Source organism: Drosophila novamexicana, unplaced genomic scaffold (genome assembly GCF_003285875.2).
Source record: "Drosophila novamexicana strain 15010-1031.04,08,12 unplaced genomic scaffold, DnovRS2.1 tig00001415-arrow-arrow-pilon, whole genome shotgun sequence".
Taxonomy (NCBI): Eukaryota; Metazoa; Arthropoda; class Insecta; order Diptera; family Drosophilidae; genus Drosophila; species Drosophila novamexicana.
The window spans coordinates 277,960-296,323 of record NW_020824856.1 but is presented as its reverse complement, the minus strand read 5'-3'; the positions used below and the strand labels follow the sequence as shown (position 1 = coordinate 296,323).

Genomic DNA, 18,364 nt, shown 5'->3' with positions numbered 1-18,364 from the left:
GACGCTGGCGATCGGTGCGCTCCTCGTCATCGATGCGCTGCTGGAGGGCCATGCGCTGCTGGCGATGCCGCTGCTGCAGCAGGCGCATCTCCTCGACGCCCTGCTGCCGCTGCTGGCGCAGCCGCTGCTGCAGCAGGCGCATCTCCTCCAGGTTCTGCTGCTGCAGACGCTGCTGCTCCTGGCGCAGCTGGCTGATGCAGTCCTGGCTGATGCACAGCGTCTCCAGCGTCTCGTTCATGCGCTGCTGCTGCTGACCCTGCAGCTGCTCCACCGCGTTCAGCTGCTCCCGCTGCTGCTGCAAGCGCAGCTGCTGCTCCCGCTTCAGCTTCAAGCGTTCCTGCTGCTGCGCACGCAACTGCTCCTCGCGCTGCTGCTGCAACCGCTGCTGTTGCTGCTGCTGCTGTTGCTGCTGTTGCTGCTGTTGCTGCTGCTGTTGTTGCTGTTGCTGTTGCTGTTGCTGCTGGCGCTGATAGGCGGGCGCAAAGTAGTGGGAGTGCTCGTAGCGGCGCCGCTGTTGGGCCTGACTTGGGTAGGGGCCCCGTCTGCCGTAGATCTTGTTCTTGTGATCGGCGTGCACATAGAGATGAATGTACTCGTCTGTGGCGTCGGGGTAGGGGCGGTACTAGAATCTATGGTGAGCTTTTGGAGTGTGGTACAGCTTACCCAGGCTCAGCTTCAGGACCTCTGCGCGCGAGGGACGGTCTGACATTTTGATATGAGTTTTCTTTTGATTTCAGGTCAACTTAGAACTGCAAAGAACTGCGATCATACGCCGCTGGCTTGTGCTGAATATCACTTAAAATATGATTTCGAATTGGTCTTGGGGCTTTTCTTCTTCTGGTTTTCAATATTGCGGAGAGTTTACTTTTGTTAGTTTAGGTCTGCTCGAATGCTCCTTCACGTTTCAATGCCAGATTGCAAGTCATACAGCTTCAAATATCACGGCCAACTTTGTAGACTTGAATTTAAAAACGATTTGTTGGCGTCCCCAGTGTTGCCAAAGGACTCGCCAAGTGGGCAACGCTGCGCGATACTTACTGCAGCTGGCAACACTGTTCCCTTTGGGCAAATTGTCAAGTTCCAGCTGCCATCTCGCTCGCGCCTATTGCATGAGCGCATGCTCCGACAAATTAAAGGCAGACACGTGAAATCAGATAAATACAGGAACGAAGCATGGCGTCTCGCTCTATCTTAAGTGTTCTTTGGCGTTCGCAGGGTCCTCACGTATTTTGCAGTTGTTTCTGGTTCCGTTACCTTTGCCGACTGAGCTGCGCGCACTCTACAGATTACGCTAGTGCGCTGTAGTGCGCATGACGTCACACACACAATAATTTATTTGTTATGTATTAAATACATTTTGATATTGATTTACAGCTAGCTGTCATATGTGTATAGATTTATAATATATTTAATTTAACAAAGTAGTAAACAATTTTAGATAATCATTGTGCGCTATTTTTTAAATTGTGTGCAACAAAATAAAAACTGATAAATATTGCGAAAACGTCAAACGGTAAATGCACAACGATCAAAGACGTGACGTCACGCCATGTAAGAGGTTTCGCCAAAATTTGCAAATGCCGTTATTTGCGCAAATCCTAAAAGTATGCAATGTACGCAGCAATCTTTTGCCTGCACGTACGCTGTTAGCTTTTGGCACTGCACGCAAATCGATGCGAAATCGAAAGTTTCGTCAAACTCGTGATGAGCGGCGGCAATTGAACGCAATCGATTGCCTATCGAACGTTATAAATTAATGTGCCCGGATAAAAGAGATAAAAACATTGGCAGTTGTTCGCAATTTCTGGCTAAATTAAGGAATGTGACAATGTTTTGGGCTTGTCAGCCTGTGTCTAATGATTGCGCTCTTTGGTAGCTGACGCAAGCGGCTAAATATTTTCACAGCTTATCAACGAATTGTTTTTTGTTGATTCTTTTTGTCTGTTTGCTTTCGGCTTTTATTACAAATCGTTATTTATATATGTATATATATATATACGTGTGGGCGTATAGTTTAAGTATAGTTATTACGTACATTAAATAATAGCAGCTAAGCATTTAATTGTTAAATAATATTAACAAATATTCAACAAATATATGTATATAGTATGGTATATATAAATATATATATATAAAAAAAAGTATCTTTAGTTTAGTGTAAAAAAAAAAAAGTATATATTAATGTAAAATCAACCGCTCCGCCTGATGTCTCTTTGTACTAAGCATGTGGGCAGGTGGCGGCCACGCCTACCATAAGCATATTGCACAAATGTTTTACAGCTAATTTGCCGCCCACAGTCAGTTGCCAAATTTAATGGACTTCTCCGGCTGCTGCATCTGCTGGCGGCCATTGTTGTTGCTGCCGCTGCCGCTGCTGCCGTTATTGTTGTTGTTGTTGCTGCTGCTGCTGCCGAAGCTGTTGCTGCTGCGGCTGCCATTCTTGAGTATGCCGTTCGTCTGGACGCTGCCATTTGCATTCGCATTCGCATTCGCTGGCATCTTGCGCAGCGTCTCACGCTTGCCCCGCTGCTCCCCGTACTCGCCAATGGTAACCGCTCCATGCCGCAGCGTGAGTCGCTGCTGCTGCTGCTGCTGACTGCCAGTTGTTGTTGCTGCTGCCGCTGCTGCTGCTGGCTGTCCATTGCTGCGCAGCTGCACGCTGGCTGCCTCGTAGTCCGGCTGGGGCGTGGCTGGCGCGCGCAAGCCGCCCACATTGATGCTGGGACTGCGCACGGGCGACAACGGAGACGTCAGCTGCTTGCTCCTGGCGCCATTCGCTATGTTCAGCTTCAGCTGCTGCTGCTGCTGCTGCTGCGGCGGCGGCGGCGGCTGCTGCTGCTGCTGCTGTTGTTGAGGATTGGCAAACTGCGGCGGCTGCAACCAGAGAAAGAGAGAGGTGGGGGAGGGGGAGGGGGAGGGGGAGGGGCAGAGTGAGCGAGAATGACAAATAAGAAAGATAAGTAAATATATAAATAGAGCTAGATATCATATCATACACAGAGTTGCCAGCGTGGCCAAAATCTGTCTATTTTAATTTGAGTGTGATCTAGTCGACTATCAAATACCCTGTAGTCAAATAATGCAAAACTAAATAACACAAATATAACAAAAATCTCTTAGATCGGTTTAGATAATCAAGCTATCTTTTTAAATTCTTATGTTAGACCTAACAGTCGAATAAGTTGTATTGTAAATATTCATATACAAGAAATCAATAAAAATAAAAAAATATAAAAACAAGTAAGAGGTTCTAGTCTCTAGCTCTTATAGGTTCTGAGATCCTTGCGTTCATACATACGGACGGACGGACGGACAGACAGACGGACATGGCTAGATCGACTCGGCTATTGATGCTGATCAAGAATATATATACTTTATGGGGTAGGAGATGCTTCCTTCTGCCTGTTACATACATTTGGCTTTCGCACAAATACAATATACCCTTGTACCCATTTTTAATGGGTTCAGGGTATAAAAAAAAAAAACAGCAGAACTTTCTAGTTAAATGTGCACGGCAAAATAGAACCAGATAAATATTTGTGCTTATCAATTGTACAAATTATAAATATATAAAAATATATAATTTTAGAAATTAACGATTTACAGATAGAAATGCACAATAAATATAAATAAATTGAACTTTAGCTCTTGTTGAAGTCGCTGGTTCGAACCAGTACTCTCCTGCTTAGTTCAGTTTGGGATGCTGGTTGAACGGTATATTTACACTGGTTCGAACCAGCACCCTGCTATAAGTTTAGTTTGTAAATTTGTGATATTTCACTTTCACTTTTTAGCTTTTAAATGGGAACAAATTATTTCTACAGCAAACATTGCAAGCAGGATATTTTTGCAAGCAGGATAATTTTGGCAGCGAAGATCTTTGCTTTGCGCTCCACAGTTGACATTTCTGAGCCGAACCACATATTTAGTTCGGTTCCCTTTGTTGGTTCACAAGCTACATAAGCAAATGAACTGGAACTGGTTCGTTTAATTGCATTTGCCTGAATGCAAGCTGCAAACTCTCTCGCCATCTCGCTCTAACTAGCTGCGGGCTGCGCAGCTGGCAGCAAATTTGTATTGCAATTTATGGCCCTAGGCGCAATTACTTACCGGCGGCGGCAATTCCGGCGTGCCATTCACGTTGTTGTTGATGTTGCTTTTGTTGTTGTTGTAGTTGTTGCTGCCGTTAAGCAGCGACATGCGATTGCTTCCGTTGTTGGCAATATTGTTACCAATATTATTGTGGCTCTTGTTGTTGTTGCTGTTGTTGTTGTTGCTGTTGTTGTTGTTGCTGTTGTTGCTGTTGTTGTTGCGATAGCAGCTATCATCGGGCATAATCGAGGTGCGCTTCAGCGTCTCGCCGCGCTCCTGCAAATAGACAAAAGCCAAATAAAAATTAAAAACAATGAACAAAAAATGGCACTTTAAGCATTTAATTGCTGCACTGATTGATTGATTGATTGTTTGATTGATTGATTGATGGATGGTTGGTTGATTGTCGCTGGCTTGGGCTACCTCGTAGGTGGACATGGTCACCAGGGGGCGGCCCATGGTGACTGGTCGCATGGTGGGCATATCGCTGGCACGCCCCTCATTGCTGTTGCCGCCCACATTTTTGGGACGTAGCAAACTCATGGCTCGGATGACGGATATTGAGTTCTGACTAGTTCTTCTTCTACTTGTTCTTCTTCTTGCGGCTGTTATCACTCTGCTCTGACGGCTTTTGTTGCAGCTGTTGTCGCTCGCAAATCGCTCGCTAGACTGGACGCCCGGGCATGCGAGCTGCTCGAGCAGCGCCAGCGCCAGCGTTGGCGGCAGCTCACCTGTCGCAGCTGATAAGATAACAAGCGGCCCATTGAGCAGCGCACACACACACACGCACACTATTTGCTTGTGTGGTGAGTCATTGTGTTGGTGCTGCTGCGGGCGGCTGCAATGAGACGAAACGCTGTCCAAAAAAAGGGAAAGCCAACTAATTGCCAAACGCAAACTTGGTTTCAAAAGACAAAAAAAAAAACCCAGTGACAAGGTCACAAAACAAACATCAATGTGTGTGTGTGTGATTTGTTTACAGTTCGTATTAATAGATTGGAATACTGCTAAAAAGGCTAACCAGCTAAATTGTTTAGCTCATTATCTATATCTTTATATCTGCCGACATGTTTGTCTCTTTAAAGGTGACAAACGTGCTTAACTCAGGATCTTTTCTAGCTAAAGTTGGTAAAGTTCGGCTTTGGGGCAGGTTATTGAAATAATGTGCACAAAGAACATGTGATGCATGCATATGCCCCGTCTGCACTTGCGGCAGGGTATCGCTTAGCTAAACACTCTAGATTAGTGCAGGCATTTATTATTATTTTTCACTAGAAATCAAATAACTTTCATTTCGCTTTGCTCGCGGAACTAGGCTATAAAGGACATCATAAAATTGTGCAAATGTGCGCTGAAAACTGACGGCAACAAAAGTATATATATAAAGATATGTATACATTGATCAATCATTAGCAATAGCCGATATTTGTCGTGTTGACTCTGCGAGACTTTGGAATTATTTTGATTTTAAAGGCATATTGACCGATAAAAATCAAGTACTTTTTTTTGTATCTCTCAGAGAATAAATAAACAAAAAGAAAATATATTTTAAAGTGCTGCAGTCGGGAGTGCCCGACCGGCGTATACCCTGAACCTTCCGCCACCAACAGCAAATGCAGCTCGTGCTAGGAGCAGAGGGAGGGGGGGAGAGAGGGGTGATAGCTATACTATATACTAGTATTTTAGAAGCAATATGTTAAGTTTGGTGATTTTAGCACTTATTGCTAACGAAAACAGAATATCGATAGCGATTTTTATCGATTACTTGCAAACGGGGGCAAGTTATCGATTTTCGGAGACAAACTTATACTGCGCGCGTAATTATCTAGCTTTTATAAGTTCTGAGATCGACTCGGCTTATTGATGCTACTGAAGAATATATATACTTTCTGTATTCGGATATGTTGCCTTCGCCCTGTTATATTGGCAAAAAAACAGTATACCCTTTTTACCCATATTCAATGGGTTTCAGGGCATAGATAGGCAAACAAAAATACAGTGAAAGCTCTACTAGCGGACAGCTAATTTGTTTGGGCTCAACTAATTTGTTTGGGCTAACTTTTGCGCATAAAGTGGCCTATTTATGGCGTAACAACTCTTAAGCGAACGGAACCCATGATATTGGTGTGCAATAAATCAAACTGGAGGGAAATATCTCTGTACACATCAAGTATAAATAACTAACCATGTTTGTCTGTGGCTACAAAGTCTAGAAAGTTACAAATAAATAAGAAATACGACGAACGAGTTTTAAATTTTGTTTTCCATCGATAAATATCGATTTTGAGTACTGGTTTCTCTTAAGCATAGTTTGATAATTTACCAACACTTATTTTGATTTGTTATTAACAGTGTTTCAAATAATGAATTGGATGTCGTGAGCTTCTGTAGACGAATTGAAAAAAGGTTTCTATAGCGATATTTATTGATTGTCGCTAATCGAAAGCTTGGAATAATTATATATTATTAATTATATTTCCACGTATATCTTGCAGGAAACTTTCATTTGGTCAGACAGAAAAATGGGGATCAGCTTGGCTTAGCTTAACGTCTCGATCTTGGATCTATACCGGGTATGGTCTCATAAAGGATTACAGGGTATAGCAACATGCACAGCATAAGCATTATTCAAAAATGTATCAGAAACTGATTATTAACATAAAAAAGACATGAATAAAAGTCTGGAAAATTATGAAGCACATAGTTTGAACTAAATATATGCACATTTCTCTTTTCTTCAAAGTATTTTTAAATAAGAGTACTTAGTAGAAGAGTGGATGGTATTGGTATTGGTTCGCTTTAAAGAGCTTTCACTGTATATTAATTGATTTATTGAGTTTTTTTGTAGTGCCTAGCAATTAGGTTTATCTATGGGGCTCGAGGAAAGACCTAATTTGCAGTTGCGGCGACTGTTTAGCCTCGCCCCGCCGCCCTCTCTCTCTCTCTCTCTCTCTGTCTCGCTCTATCTCTTTCGCACTTAGTCACTTGTTGTGCCCTCATTCACCTCATTCAAGTGGCTAACAAATACTTCACATGGCTAACAATCAACTGCAGCAACAACAATAACAACAATAAGAACAACAAGTGCAGTCCGCAGCTCTCTTGACCTTTGCAAGTAGCCATTGTTGCTGCTGCTGCTGCTGCGGGTTGCTTTTTTTGTGTTGCAACAATGCAGCAGCAGCAGCAACAACAACAACAACAACTGCAAGATGTGTGTGTGTGTGTGTGTGTGGCGGCTCACCTTGTGCTCGCTCTCATGGAACCCGTTCCTGAACATGCGCTGATGCGCGCGCTTAAATTCATCCATCAGCGCAGTGTGCTGATCGCCAACGCCAGCCGCAGTCGACGTCGCAGTCGAAGTCGACGTCGCAGTCGCTGCACCGGCAGCGCTTGTGTTGCGTTCCCGCTTGTGCGACACTTGTGCAACGTTGCCGCGGCCGGCGCCATTGTGCGGCCGATCTTCAGTTCGCTGATCGCGATCTCTGGCCCGATCGCGATCGCGACTCAAGTGGCTGCCACAGCTGCTCCGCTGCCCCACCAGATGCTGCTGCTGTTGCTTCTGCAAGAAAGACACACAATTAGCTGCATGTGGCTAACAGTCGCAAGTCGAGAGTGCCCTACTAGTGGTTGCTCTGTAATCGACTTCGATAAAAGCATGAAATAAAAGATTCCTCATACAGACATGCCAAATTTGAAGGCTTGTCGATAATCGATATTTATCGATTATGAATAAAAGTAGCGATCATCAGTAAAAAGCCAACTCAGCTTCTTCTGCATTGAGTATACAAGCAGTCAGACAAAGTTTGGCATTCAAAGACCTTAAAATCTTCGAGATATGAATAAGAAAGTCCAGGCATAAGCTAAAATATTTATCGATTTTAGAGAAACCACAAATATTATCGAAGTAGATTGAAATAAACTTGAGCTGTGATTGGCATACATAAACTTTAACTAGGAATTTATGGACTTAAAGAAATCTAGAGGTAGACCCATCGATATTTATCGATTTTGAGAAGATTGTGAAAAAATGTAATCTCATTTTGCTGCACTAGACCAGAGTTTTAAGTTACAAATGGGAAGTCTTTAGCTTGTGTAGATCTATAGAAAAAAGGTTTGCATATCGATATTTATCGATTGTCGCTTATGAAGAATGGAAATAGTTATCGATTGTAGCTTATCGAGAATTGGGAATGTATTTTATGAGCGTATGCTTTGCAGGAAATTGCAATCTGGCCAGACGGACCGGGAATCAGCTTGGATCAGCCTAACGCCTCGAACTGAAATCTATGTTGACTATGGGCTGACAGAGGATTACAGGGTATAGCAACAAGCTTACCTCCTTGCGCTTTTTGAGCTCCTCGTTTATGGCACTGGAGAGGCTGCTGCTGTTGCTGGCGCCAGCTCCTGCTCCTGCTCCTCCTCCGGCCGCGGCAGCATTGCCGCTGCTCAGCGCTGCTGCCGCTGGCGGCGGTGGAGCTGGCGCTGAAACCGAGCAGCTGCGTCGCATTGTGGTGCTGCGGCTAACCGACAGCTGCTCCTGCTGCTGATTGGCATTGGCTATGTAGGTGCTGTTGATGGAGGTGCCGTTCTCGGTCAGCTTGATGATCGTCTTGTTGAGCTGCTTGTGCACGTGGACGGCGCCGGCCGCTTGGCTGGGCTCCTCGCGCACTGCGGTCAGGCGCTTGGACTTGGCGTCCGCCCAGCAGGGACTCTGATCGCCGGTCACGGAGCTGGCGGAGCTGTTGTAGCCGCTGGACTCGCCGGGAAACAGATCACAGCCGGCGGCGGTGCGCACCACCATGTCCAGCTTACTTGAGCCCTTCATCACGGCGACGGCCTCGCTGAAGAGCACATCCGAGAAGTCGATGCTGTTCACGCTCAGGATTTGATCGCCCGGCCGCAGACCCGCTTCGCGTGCCACACTCCGCTCCTTGGTGAACTGCACAAAGATGCCCGGCTTCCACTCGGGCCCCTTGCAGATGCCCAGGCCCAGTTTGGTGCGTGGCGCCACATGCAGCACCACATTGATGTCCCGGCTGGCCGTGCGCCGTTCCGTCGACGCCTTGAACGAGCTCTCCGAGGGCGTGCCGCTCACGCTGGGCAGCTTGACCACGCTCCACGACAGCCGCTCATCCGGCTGACTGCAAAATTGACATTCATTAGAGTTTGGTTTGGGGGAAATTATGATTAAACTGCACTCAACGAGACACACAATATATAGCTTAATAACTCTCCGAGTAATCCCTGGAATTGATAAAAATCAGTTCACTTTTAGGTTAGAATCCTGCTTTGGTATGCACACATTTTATGTCTGACATAAGAAAGATCGGACAATAAACACCGAAGGTAATTAAGAAAACAATTCCAGCAGCTTGGCGTTGAGTGCAGGGTATCTGCTAGTCGAGCATGCCAGACTAGAGCATTCTGTTTGTGCAATTAGTTGAATCAGGACTTACTCCTTGACTGGCAGCATGCCCACGCCGCGCACCTTGAGCGTGACCCGATCCTGGCTGGCCACCAGCTGTATGAACTCCTTGTGCACCGCATCCTCCAGTCGATAGCCGTTGATGCGCAAGATCTGGTCGCCGATCTGTGAGGGGAAGTGATGGGAAGGCAAGAGAGTGAGCACAGTTCGTTCAACTGGGCGGCGGCAGTCATGTAGTCGGGTGTGGTGCTACGTGCTACGTGACTGACCCGCCGACCCACTGATCCACTGATCCACTTACGCGCAATCCCTTTAGCTGCGCCTCGCCGCCATGCTCGACGTGCGAGACAAAGAAACCGATGCCGTGCTCCTTGCCGCCGCGCACCGCAAACCCGAACGTGGCGCTGCGCTCCGGCACCACCAGCAGCCGGCGCTGATGCGGACGCACCAGGCGCACCACGCGCAGCCGCGTGCTAGCCGGCATTGCGCACCACGAGGAGGCCGCCGTGGTGGTCAGCGTCATGACATCGCTCGAGGCGCTGCTGGTTGTCGAGCCCTGCATGCTGCTGCTGCTGCAGTCTGTCGATGCCGGCGTCGACGCCGACGCCGACGACATCATCATCATCATAATCTTCGGCCAATTGAGAGCTGCTGCTGCTGCTGCTGCTGCTACTTCTGCTGCTGCCTCAGGCGCAACTGCAAAAAGTAAAAGAAAAAGAGCGAAAGGTGAGCTGCGGGCGTTTCGATGGACGTGCGTTGCATGTCAATTGGCAGGTGAAAGAATGTGCTTAAAGCAGAAGCAAACAGCAGGAAAGACAACAAATTGGATCTAAGTCGACGCTTTAGATGCCCAACTCAGTTAAACCTATGAAGTTGTCTTGTTAAACAAAAAAGTTGTCCATGCAAGAAGCTACTTATCGACCGATCGTTCTTATGGCAGCCATACGATATAGTAGTCCGATCCGACAGATTCCGAAATATACATACTGTCTGAAACAAAAAGACAAAACTATGCACGGCTTAAAGAGCATAGCTTAAAGGCTGAGTGACTTGATCGCTGTGAAACAGATAGATAGACATGTTATCAACTTGTTGTTGATCGAGAATATATAACTTAATGGAGACGAAGAGGTTTCATCCTGTGCACTTTACACATTTCATTGCATTGCAGGTTATCTATTCTATTCAAAGCAAATTAAGCGCAACAAATGAGTTTTGATATTCACTTAGAAGCGTGAAATATAGATGAAAACATAATAAGAAATATAAACGTGAAGAATTCGGATAGCTCAAGGCCCAACCAAAACGATTTGCCATGACAACAATGCGCAACGCTTTAAAGGGTATTGCAGATATATAGAAAACTTGAACTTGCAATTGAATTTCAAAATTTGGGTCGCACGCATCGAATGAGGCGATGCTTAAAACGCTTGTAGCTGCTTTCACGCACCACAAACACACAGGCAGCAACAACAACAACAACAACAACAACAACAACAACAACAACAACAACAACAACAACAACAACAACAACAACAACAACAACAACAACAACAACAACAACAACAACAACAACAAAAACAACTGTGACAACAGCAGCAACAACAACTGTAACAGCAACTTGTTGCCGCGCTTCGTATTCGCTGCATAATTTCACTTTTCTTTCACGTAATTCTACGCTTCACTTGCAGCAACCGACAACAACAACAACAACAACAACAACCGTCGTCAATCGACAGGCAAGAAACAAGTTGAAAATTATAAAAAATTTATTATTGAAATTATGCACAACACAATTTGAGGTATTACTTTTCCAGATGAATTTCGTTTTCGTTTTAGTTTTCCTTTTGTTTTTTTTGTTTTTCTTCAAAGCCTGCCATTTGCATTCCCACTTCCATTCGCATTCGATCCATCATGTTGTTTACTGTGATTTACAGCGTATTTATTAACTGTTTATGTGGCTCTATAAATCATTTTTGTGCTCGCAGATCTTTCATAATGCCCAAATGGTAGCCCGGGCGAAAAGTTCAAGACACTTGCGATCCGATCCGATCCGATCTGAGTCGAGGCGAAAAGCACAACACAAACGAAAGACTTAGGCAACAAACTTGTTGCAGCGGAAGGGCCGCTCTTTGGCGGGCATTCGGAGGCGCCACTAAATGATGATAAATACGTGGCGGCAAATTGTTTTGCGTTGTACATTACTTACATATATACATAATATGTACATATATCGGTTCATGACATCCAAACATTGCCTATGCGAATTTTATGTTATTCATATTTACGATTGAGGTTAGGCATTTCGACAGCGGGCATTAGGTAAGAGCTGTAGCTGGAGCTGAAGCTGGGGGCCATGTGCCCAGATGCTGCTGCTATTGATAAGCTAACAGTGAGCGCACTTTCGTTAACATTTTCAAACAATGTTACACAATTTTATTTAACATTTCTAAGGCATGTTAGGCAGCTCGCCGAGAGTCAAACTTTTATGTTGACCAACTGTTAGTGCAGCGCGTTCCCTTGTTAACATATCCAAGATCTGCTAAACAAACAGCTCTAATTAACATTCTTATGGCATGCTAAATAACTACGACACGTTAAATATTTGTTAGTGGAGCGCCTTCCATTGCTAATATTGCTATGAACCGTTAAGCAACTGTTAATAATAATTAAAATTCTCCTATTAACATTCTAATGGCATGTTAAATAACTGTTAATACAGCTCGTCCCCTTTCTAACGTATCTTTGATCTGTTACACAACTGTTAACAGTGTAAGGTGTTTTTTAAAGCCAATACTAATGTTACTTTTGAAAGCTGTTAATAAAGCGATTTCTATTAAAAGTATTTGTGAGCTATGATAGGGCAATGTAAGCCTGTCGATAGTGTTTATTGTTAAACTTAGCTCTCAGAAAATAAATATTAGCCGTCTTTTTTGTCTGCGTAGCTTTATTGCTTAAGTTTAACATTCGTTTTTCTGCATAAGAAAAACAGTTTTCCGTCCACATACACAACATTTTTCATTCAACCTTTTTACATGCACACAAGAAATGTGAAAAAGAAGCAGCTTAAAAAAAGTGCTGACCCCCTTTTCTTGCAGCTTGATAAACGATCTGCCCATCAATCAAACAGCTTTATACTTATAATACAGCACTTTTGATTAATTGATTAATCAAAAAGAACTTGTCAAGTTAGAGACTCGTTATTGCATGCAAATACATATATTATAATTAACATGTTGTTAAACGTGAATTTGGTTTTTTATGCTTATAAAAAACTAGCACGGGCGTGAGATAGGAACTTTTACAGAGTTACATCAACAATCGATAACTTATCGATAGGTCAAGCATGTGCTTGGCAACATTTAGCAGGCGCTGCTAGGCAGTTGTCAACTGATTGACAAATTTGACATTTGGTTAACAAAAGTTGTAGCACAACAATGGCAAGCAATATAACTGCTCGTCAGCTAACAGCAACTTTGTTCGCGACATATGAGAAAGTATGTCTCAACTGAATGACATGAGCAATCGATAAATTATCGACAAAAAAGTGATAAGCATCGATCTGGCAAGTATTTACATATGCTTGCAGCGTTGCCACCTTGTAAGGCTTAGAACGTCAACTGGCTGACAATTTTGACATTTGATTGACAGGAGGCTGGGCAAATGGACTGCAGTCGAACAGCTCTTCACATTCTTGAGTGACAGTTGCCCGATCTGGCCCGAGCAACACAATTCGCTGGCTTATCGATAGCTCAATAATGGACTATCCCCAATATCAAAGTCATCAAATCGATTGCCGCTGTCAACGGCATGAAAAGGCATTCCGAGGCGAGAGTGCGAGCGTCATTCGGCTTTCATCAACAGCATCCGTCCGTGCGTTCCAGTATGTCTCCGCGTCATTCGTCATTCGTGGACCGTCATTCACATCCGCTGTCGTCGTTATTGTTGTTGTTGTTGTTGTCGGCATCTCTGTTAGATGCAGGCGTCCGCTGGTCGAGCTCCGAGCTGTGCTATGCGATGCTGGGTAATCACAAAAATAGCCGCAATATCGCAACCGCATTGAGCATAATTACAATGATAATCGCCAAGCCGAGCCGCAGCAAATTATTTGGCAGCTACAATAACAGACAGCGATACTTCCTCCCCCCCCTCTCTCTCTTTCTCCCCGCCCTCCCACTTTAGCTAGAGGCGCGGCGGGGCCAGGGAAAGCGTAGCGGCTCTAGCGACTGGCCTTTCACCTGTCTTTGAACCCGAGCGGCGGCGACTTGTTTACCTGGCAATTAGTTCTAATCACTCGCCACTTCCGGCCACGCCCACTCGCGTTGACAATTGAAAAAGAAGACCAACAACAACAACTGCTTCTGGCTGTCGCCTGTACCTTGACCGCCGCTGTCATGGCTCATGATTTTAATTTATATACAAAAACAAAATTAAAGCTCCGATTTCCATAGAAGTCGTTAAAGCACTTCTTTTTTTTTCAAGAAATTGTTGCTTGAAGAAATTAAATAAACAAATTTTATTGCAAGCAATTTTTAAGCGTGTTGCGTGTTCTTCGGCTGCTGCTTCTTCTTGTTTTACAGCTTGTTGCTCTTAAAAAAAAAAAATGTAAAATAATAATAAAAAAAAGGTAGTTGTAATTATTTTTGCCGCTTGTTTTTTTGGATTTTTGTTTCTTCTGTAAATCGTGACTTTCTCTGCGCACGGCCATCAAAATAATATATGTTTTTTTGTTTTTGTTTTTGTTGTTGCCGCCGTCGCAGATGCTGTTTTGTGCAGCTCTCATGCGTCCAGCCTCCGATTGAAACGCGGCTGCCCAAATGCGAGCCCAGCCCCAGCTCGAGATATTTGACTACACTAAGTTAATTATTTTCCAGTTATCACGTAGCACTCAACTGGTTCTCATTGTTTTTGCTGCTGTGCGTGACATGCGCTTCAGCTGCTCGGATTTTAGTGTCCGTTTCAAATATTTTAGACTCACACAGTTGATAAATCTAATAGAAAACGGTGCAAATATCACGTGAAATCGCATAGAGCTGCTGACAACATTGTTTCTAGCTACAACATAAGGTTAACATAACAGCGCGCCATTTCGTAACAGCCGCTTAACAGCACACACAATAGCCTAACATAGCCTGTTAACATTCTGTTAAGTGCAAGGCTTGTACCACAAATTTGCATTCACAAAACTTTACTTTTGGTCTGATTTGACAAGTATATATATGCTTGATCTGTATCTAGTCACGCGTCGATCTCGAGAACTACAACAGCTTAAGATTTAGCATATATAATTTAACATTTTTTCTTCAATATTTTCTCTAATTTTTAAGATATCGATAAATATCGATCGCTTTTGGGCTACATTTCTTAAGCATAATGTATGAAGATTCTCGCAAAGTATGCTCAGCTAGAGAATATTTAACTTTTTGGACAACTTCCCTCATGCCCCGGCCTCTAGAATGGAGAATAGGATACCTTTGTGGTGTGCTTATATACTCTCGACATACTATATATGGTTATTAAGGGAAAAATCTAGCAGAAGTAAAGCTCTTAAGTAACTTCATATGCCAAAATCAGCTTTGATGCTAACATGATTCAACATCGGACTATATATACATATAGCTCCATGGAAATAATCGAAAAGCATATGATCTAACTATAGTAGGTATAGGTATTTAGTTGCTGCTTGTTTTCTATGCTTGTCCAGCTGCAACGCCCATTAATAGAATGTAAGTCGAGGTGCATCGAAACCTGTTGCCACAATTAGAGGCACGCGTGCCTGCCCCATGCCACATGCCGCATGCCGCATGCCGCAATCGAAAGAAAGAATTCGCAGAAGAGGCGGGTTTTGGGTGAATGACAAAAATTTCCAAGTGTAATCAGAGCGCATTCACTGGCCAAAGCCACTGTCAAGTGTTCTGCTTCGAGTCGACTACAAGTCAAGTGGAGTCAAGTTTGTTGCCTAAGTCTTTCGATTTGGCAGCCCCAGCTGGAAGCGCAGCACTGACGTCGCATACTGACAAAGGCAGCGACTGCTTTAATTACTGGCGGCAAGATTTGAACAAAAGCAAAGCTTTTAATTGCCACAGCAAACAAGTCAAATGCTAAAATATTTACATGCTATTTTTTATATTTTCTTCAGCTTTATTTTAGCTAGTTATCTTTTTGTTGTATTTTTTATTATTATTTGTTTGAATGCGCATCATTTAAATATTTGATTTTGTGTCGTGAGAGACAAAAGAAATTGCCATAAATAAAAGAGAAATTTGCGCGCTGTGCAATTGTCGAATTGCACACATACACACACGTGCCTCGTATGTGTGTGTTTGTGTGCTTAACTGGGATGCGCACCTGCAGGCTTTTACTTCCGCTGCTGCTGCGGCCAATCAGGCAAACAAATAAACGCACGACTGGCCAACAACGTGACAAATTGTCGAATTTAAGCCCACACTCCCCCCTCCTAGCCGCCGCACCCCGCCCCCTGGCCTGCTGCTGGCTGTGGCACAGCATGTAGCATTTTTCTGGTGAAACTTGGCTGATTTTTTGCTTCTCCTTTTTTTTTTTTCGGCGACTTATCGCCAAATGTGCAGCCAATGTCAACGTGGGTTATGCCACAAGAGAAAGATACAGACAGGGAGACGGAGCACAGGGGAACGGGCGGACGGACAGCGAGGAGGATGCTTATAATCGTGCTGGCTGCAGATGCTGCATTTGGCTGCAGCAAGGAAGCGGCTGGTGGCAGCGTCTGCAGCCAATGCTGACAGGCTGCTGCTCCTTTGGAGAAAGCTGTCTGCGACTTTTACTTGATATCGCGCGAATGTCGGCGGCATCAACTTCGGCAGCATGTTGCATGTTGCCTCATTTTAATTGCAGAACATTGCCATGAGAGCGAGCGAGCGAGCGAGAGAGAGAGAGAGACGCTGGGCGTTGCGTCCAGCCATGAAAGGATTGTCGCGTTCGTCGCGCGCGCTTTCACCCAGCGGCAATTAGCTCCTTATGCAACACGGCCCAAATGGGCAACCGTTGCGCCGGCGACAGCAAATTGGACGCTTGCGCCAGCCCGACGCCGATTAAATGCGGCTCATATGTGGCAATGGGACAGCGGCAGCAGCAGCAGCAGCAGCAGCAGCCGCGACTCAGGTGAAACGACAGCAGCGGCAACAATTTTTTCGCGCTTCAAATCATACGACAATAAGCTGAAGAGGCAGCGAGGAATGGAGAGCGAGAGGGGTAAGGGATGGGGCAGGGTATTGCCTTAAATTGCCTGGCATTTTTCATTTCTTCTTCTTCTGCTGCTGCTGTTGCTGCTACAATGGATTTGCGTGCAGATGCGAGACAAACGTCTTCATCGCTGCGTCGCGCTGTCTGCGAGATGCGCTGTCTTTGATTTGCCATTGCAAGTTGCGTCAGTTGCGAATTAAAACGCCACCGCATGGAAAGATGGTAGACTGTGGCAACAGAGGGGGGTAGGGGGGGGGGGGTTGGTTAGCCACCCACTCGATGTGGCGCCCAGTTGTGCAGCCAACGCATACACTGAACAAAATGCAAGTGCCAAAGATGCAAATCAAATATGCGAAGCTGGCCCTGAAATTTGTAACTGACAACAAGCGGGCACCGACTATTAGATACCCTTACAAACGTATATACATGACTTGATCTTCGTAACTAGTTAAAAGGGCGCACCGACTATTAGATAGCCTCAACAAATTATATACTTGATAGTTATAGCATAATGAAAAAAGGCGCCCAATATGAGATACCCTACAAAATAATTCCATTTGCCGTTACCAGCAACAAGAGGGAGGCGAACAATAGATACCCTTACAAATGTATATACACGACCTGAAACTTATTCTTACCATTCATGCACGACTTAAAATTTTTGATTGGTAACAAGAGAGCACCGAATACTAGATTCCCTTTCAAATTTATAATGTGTAAAAAGAGGGACGCCGAATATTTAATACATGATATTTACAGCTGGTTTAAAAAAGGCGCCGAATATGAAATATCCTTACAAATTATGTACACGACTCAGAGTTTGTAAGAGAGCAACGACTATGATATACTCTTACAAATGAATATAGAGACTTCATCGTCCGCATAGGGTACATATATTCTAGATCAGCATCAAGTTTCATAGGAACTATCGGTCGATACCTACTACGAAAAACCTACTTTTTGTAAGAGAAACTAGTTTGCTTATCAAAATATCTTGACCAACTCGAACATTTACAATTAAAACTATGCTATTGATATATGAGCCAAATCTTATCAAGATCGCATTGCTATATATAGCTTTATGTGAAGAATTTGTTTTCCAAGAATCTGTTTTCATCAAACTCGCATTCACGAGCTTTACTGCACATATCTGCAAAGCCTGTCTGGAAGGGCATTAAAACTTCGGCTTGCCGAATTTCTCGTACTTTCTCGTTAAGCTAAACAATTGTTTTTCTCAGTGCTGGCAGAAGGCAGTTGCAGCAGCAGCTGCAGCAGCTGCTGCTGATGCGATGCTATTGAACTTTTGCTATTCGCCAAGATTCCCACACACCTGCAACAGCAACAGCAGCAACAACAACAGCAGCAGCAACAACAAGAGCCTCCCACTTGCAGCAGGCAGCGTGTGAAACGTTCGACGCGCCGATGTTTTTGAGGCGTGACACGAAACTTTGTTTCAAGTACGTTGTCGCTGTTGTTGTTGTTGTTGTCGTTGTTGTTGTTGCTGTTGTTGTTGTTGCTGTTGTTGTTGGTGCTGTTGTTGTTGTTGTCGTTGCGCCCTAATGCGATTGTCAGGGTAAATGACCGACGAATGGCGGCAAAAATTGAATTGTTTTGCATAAATTGACGTTT

At 44.3% G+C, this 18,364-nt stretch overlaps 1 protein-coding gene across 1 annotated transcript; it reads right to left on the bottom strand.

Annotated features, from left to right (window-relative positions):
* Positions 1-2,158: 2,158 nt before the first annotated feature.
* Positions 2,159-10,145, bottom strand: LOC115767553 (putative uncharacterized protein DDB_G0277255). The gene is made up of 8 exons (XM_030711836.1): positions 9,819-10,145; positions 9,549-9,682; positions 8,429-9,233; positions 7,334-7,651; positions 5,187-5,194; positions 4,516-4,684; positions 4,111-4,368; positions 2,159-2,874 (listed from the first exon to the last, which is right to left on the bottom strand). The coding sequence occupies exons 1-8, from the start codon at positions 10,143-10,145 to the stop codon at positions 2,299-2,301; spliced, it is 2,595 nt and encodes an 864-aa protein (XP_030567696.1). The 3' UTR covers positions 2,159-2,298.
* Between the last annotated feature and the right edge of the window lie 8,219 nt (positions 10,146-18,364).